At 27.3% G+C, this 4867-nt stretch overlaps 1 protein-coding gene across 2 annotated transcripts; it reads right to left on the reverse strand.

Annotated features, from left to right (window-relative positions):
- Positions 1–659: 659 nt before the first annotated feature.
- Positions 660–4290, reverse strand: Cbs (Cystathionine beta-synthase). Of its 2 annotated transcripts, none has more exons than XM_089217165.1 (8): positions 4153–4290; positions 3574–3765; positions 3411–3517; positions 3208–3342; positions 2921–3138; positions 2581–2863; positions 1059–1151; positions 660–988 (listed from the first exon to the last, which is right to left on the reverse strand). In XM_089217165.1, the coding sequence occupies exons 2-8, from the start codon at positions 3756–3758 to the stop codon at positions 798–800; spliced, it is 1212 nt and encodes a 403-aa protein (XP_089073291.1). In that variant the 5' UTR covers positions 3759–3765; positions 4153–4290; the 3' UTR covers positions 660–797. The 2 variants fall into 2 exon arrangements, with proteins under 2 accessions (XP_089073291.1, XP_015372691.1); XM_015517205.2 differs by lacking the exon at positions 4153–4290 and adding an exon at positions 3847–4093.
- Between the last annotated feature and the right edge of the window lie 577 nt (positions 4291–4867).

Here is a 4867-nt window from a genome sequence, read left to right on the forward strand (position 1 = left end):
TGTATGATAATATAAGTATGTTAAAAATGTATTTAATCATGATTTAGAATTTTATTACATATGAACTTTTAACTGAAAATGTATGTTAATTGTTTTTCAAAAACATTTTAGCATTTTACTAAGACAAAGATATTTTTTGTGTATGGTCAGTGTATTTAAAATTAAATATAATTAAAATTATCAATTTGATATTTTCTTAAACCTAAAAGTTAGCAGTATTTGATACTAAACACACAATGTTTGGGGTTTTCTTCAAATTATTTATGTTCATTAAAAAAGTTGTATTATTATATACAATTTAATAACACTATTACAGAAATTATTATCTAAATACATTTAAAAAAATATAAAATTGTATGTAATTGTCAACCTAGGTCCTTAGTTTAAAAAATTATTGATTCAATCTTAATGAAATTAGAGTAATTGCATTTTATCAATGTAATCAAAATAAATGGTATTACGAGTAGATACCGTTAGAACAATTAATGTATACATACCGTATATTTATACATTTTTTTTTAAATGAGAAAAATTATATTTTATTTTATTTATAATTATTTATACCCAATTTTATTTTAAAGGTCATAGTTGATATTTTAAAACGCATTTATTAATTTTTTTTAATAGTTAAAATATCATTATAAATAAGAAAAACTATAAAAATTACAAATACTGTATTTCATGTCATCAGTGTATAACTTAATTACATAAAATATAAAATTTGACAGATCCTTTCTGATTTGATTGTATTAAAAAACAATACAAATTATGTAATGAAGAAAGTACCTATGTTCTTATTAATTTTTCTTTGGCAATTGCTGTTCATCTTCAACAAGGTTATGTCCTTTTACACGCATCCATTCATCTTGAACAAATTTGGACATATAATTTCGTATACCATCAGGCAATATTACAACTAGTCTTTGACCTTTTTTCATAGTCTTGGCCACTTGAAGAGCAACATACATTGCTGAACCACTGCTTCCACCTTTATCATAAATTATCATGCGATTAATTCAACATTATTGTATTTATTAGGACTTTTTTATTATATTTACCACACAATAATCCTTCTTCACGTGCCAATCTCCTAGCCATGGGGAAAGAGTGTTTATCATCAGTCTTAATCCATTCATCAACAACTGATCTATCTGTAATAGAAAATAGTATGAAACAGACTGACATCGAATATACACAGGCATACCATAGTATCCTTAAAGAACAAACATGGTTTAACTCTATACTCTATAATCTATGTCATGGTTTACTATAATTACTAATAAATGTTTATTTGTTGGAACCCAATTACATTATTATGAAAATTATTAAAACCATTATTTAATTTGTATTCTGTATCTGACATCTGTCCAGACTCTTGAAAGAGGTACATATTATTATCAATTAATGCAATGCTATTATGTAAATTGTTAATAGTAAAATTGATTATAGTATAAACAGATAATTAATCATAATCAATGGTAATAATAAATAAGTAATAAGTAATATTTACTCAAGTCTATTTTAAATAATCGATTAAAAAATATGATATTATATTTAAATGAATTATGTAACAAAATTATAACTAGAACCAACTTAATTTAAGTGAGTGATTATTGTACTGCTATTTACTATTGAAATAATTTAAAACTTCTTTTAAACCCTACATCTTAAGAAATATTTAGATAAATATTATTTATATAATTCATAAATTTCAGGATTAATAATTATTGAAATGAATGCATCATAGAAAATAGCAGACTATTTGTGTTTAACACATTTTTACATTTTTAATTGAAATATTTCACTAACTGAATACAACTATAAAAATATGCCTTTTATCTCTCATACATGTTATGAAAAATTAAAATATTTTTTCAGAATGCAAATTGAAGTAATCATTGGGACATATTGTTTGAATTAAAATACTCTATTTGAGTCATAAATAATGGTCTATTTTGATTTTGATATATTTTTTCTAGATAATTATTATCTACTATTGAATGTTCACATTATTTGAAAGTTAACAACCATTCAGTTTAATTTGATTTTATTATTTTCATTCCAATCAAAGTTAAAAATTTATTTAAGTATTCACTTATATTGTGACCTACATATGTATACTACTTTATGCGAGTTTTATTTTAATCAAGTTTTTTTTTTTCATTATTAAAATGATTTACAATCCATACAGTACAATAAGTATAGTGAGTAAATTTATTATTAATATTATTTTGCTATTAACGGTTATTGAAAAGAGGTTAAAATTTAAAGACAGGCACTCAGCAGTGCTAACTGATTATAAAAAGAAGTTAAACGTAAAAATTATATTTTCACATTTTACATGTAGGTATACATTTTTTTTAATTATATAAAAAAAAATTTAAAAAGAGGAATAATTTTGAGAAGAATTATTTATGCAATATTTTAAGAGTTAAATAGTAAATTTACTTTGTATAACTATTAAGCTATTTATAAAATTTATAAAATTTATTTAATATAAGAATTTACTGCACAAAAATGTGTGACAAACCTATGCTAATATTATATATTAGTCATTGTTTAATAGTTAATAATTATTACCTAACACTGTTGGCACAAAATCATAACCAATGCCTTCTACATCATATATTTGTATATCTGTCTCATTAAGACTTTCAGGCAATGATAAGATGCTACCATAAGGATCAGCTGCTATTAAGCGACATTTATCTCCAAGTGCTTGCTTCAATTTCCTACCAATGCCTGTGATTGTGCCACCTGTACCAGTACCAGCCACTACTGCATCTACTTTATAGTTAGTCTGTTCCAATATTTCTTGACCAGTCCCATCAAAATGTGCAAGAGGATTATATTTGTTACGATACTACAAAACAAAAACAGTCATTAGTTGGTTATCAAAACAGTTGACAATTTTTTTTACCTGATCAAGTATTATGGTGTTTTCAGGATCTTCCAAATGTAACTTATGTGCTACACGTATCAAACCATCCAATTCATTAAAAGCAGCTGATGTAGGTGTGCGTACAATTTTTGCACCTAGCAATCGTAGAGCATCTACCTTTTCACGAGACATTTTCATTGGCATTACTACCATGCAACCATATCCCTTGACAGAAGCAGCCATGGCTAACCCAATTCCTATAATAAAATATTATAAAGTGCATACATAGATAAAATAAAACTTAAAATTACTAAATAATCAAATACCCGTGTTTCCCGAAGATGGTTCAATTATTGTAATTCCAGGTTTTAGCAATCCTTGACGTTCAGCATCTTCAACCATTTTCCATCCAATTCTATCTTTAGTACTACCACCCGGATTCAAAAATTCGCATTTAGCCACTTCAACGGCAATTAATATAATTAAAAAAAAATTATGTAAGTCAAAAGTTACATTTATAAATACTTACAAATCTCGCATTCAATGCCTTCTGCTTGAGGTATTCGATTCAACTTCACCAAAGGTGTATTTCCAATGGCGTGCAATATGTTTGGTAAAATACCATTTTTATTGTTTCTAAAAATTAATAAAAACTTATAAGTGCATTAAACTATAAATAATATTTTACTTACACATTTTCATGGTGAATATGAGGCGAATCTTTAGCGCATGAATCTTTTGTCCAAGTACAACGGCTAACTTTATCAGGTCTGAATTCTTCAAAATATCCATCAATATCATAACCAATGGAGCCGTCTTTAATTTTCACTTCTTCAATCTTTGCCTTCTTTGCCTGTACCACAGCTGGATCTGCCATCGTAACGCTACAATCAAAACCACAACATAAACTTGGTTGTTATCCGATAGCCACTTGTCACAATAATTAGCATCAATTAGATACTCACTAATCAAGTAAATTATCTAATAAACCAATTACGCGTTTAATAGTAAAGTCTTTATAATACGAAAACTATTAAATTAACGTATCATAAAATGGTAATCAACATTTGGTCCAGGTTTAAACGAATTCAATAAAATAATGACAGATAACCTCTAGCCGGCTACCGAGCGTAAATAAACGAATAATATTAAGTATTAAGTACTGAGCAGTGAGCGCTGCACAAGACGTGCACAACTGTCGCTGAACAGCCACCAATAGGCAACAAGTATTATGATAATAAATTGATAATAAATATTAAATAGGTACCTACAAATTACAATGTTCTCGTTATCTCGTGCGTTTTCGTGTCAAGTATTTCGTATACAGAGTGAACAGTTCGGACAAAAGTATTATCACGAATGACAATAATTAATTACCATCAAAATATTGAATTCTGTTTTAACACTTTCTTTAGATTATTTACACATTGTGCGATGCATGATGCTTTGTACAGTGTTTACTGTTTTAGGGCCATTCTTACAATGCTCGGTTAGTGCCTGATAACACTAACCGGAAGAATTTATCATGAGTTAACCGATAGAATTCTACCGGTTTGTCTTAACCGACACTTAACCGGACATTGTAAGAACGGCCCTTATAGGTTTAGTTACTACTTACAACTTTACTACTTTACTTTATTAAGAGTACGTAACAGTGGTATTTGTTTTTATTGAACTTGATGGTAAGAACATTATCATCTGTGTTTGTGCGTTGGTTTTTTACGATAATTCAATTTTTAAGTGAGTTATGAGCGTTTTTAATGTACTGTATATTATATGCCCATAACTCACTTAAAAATTGAATTATCGTAAAAAACCAACGTACAAACACATACATTATAATATTCTTACCATCAAGTTTAATAATAGGTCGATTCACTGTAATTTTTAAAATAAAGGAGCTACAAGTGTTCTGCTGAGCGTAAATTTGCTATATTACGCACTGGTAAGACGGAGACAACAAATACCACTGTTATGTACTCTTAA

Source organism: Diuraphis noxia, unplaced genomic scaffold (genome assembly GCF_037042655.1).
Source record: "Diuraphis noxia isolate RWA-SAM2 unplaced genomic scaffold, SU_Dnox_SAM2 contig0001, whole genome shotgun sequence".
Lineage (NCBI taxonomy): Eukaryota > Metazoa > Arthropoda > Insecta > Hemiptera > Aphididae > Diuraphis > Diuraphis noxia.

Coding starts and splice junctions, on each gene's coding strand:
- Cbs (XM_089217165.1), bottom strand. CDS start 3,758: ATGGCAGATCCAGCTGTGGTACAGGCAAAGAAGGCAAAGATTGAAGAA. Junction 3,139..3,207: donor ACCATCTTCGGGAAACACGG/GTATTTGATTAT, acceptor ATTTTATTATAG/GAATTGGGTTAGCCATGGCT. Junction 1,152..2,580: donor TTTTGTGCCAACAGTGTTAG/GTAATAATTATT, acceptor TTTCTATTACAG/ATAGATCAGTTGTTGATGAA.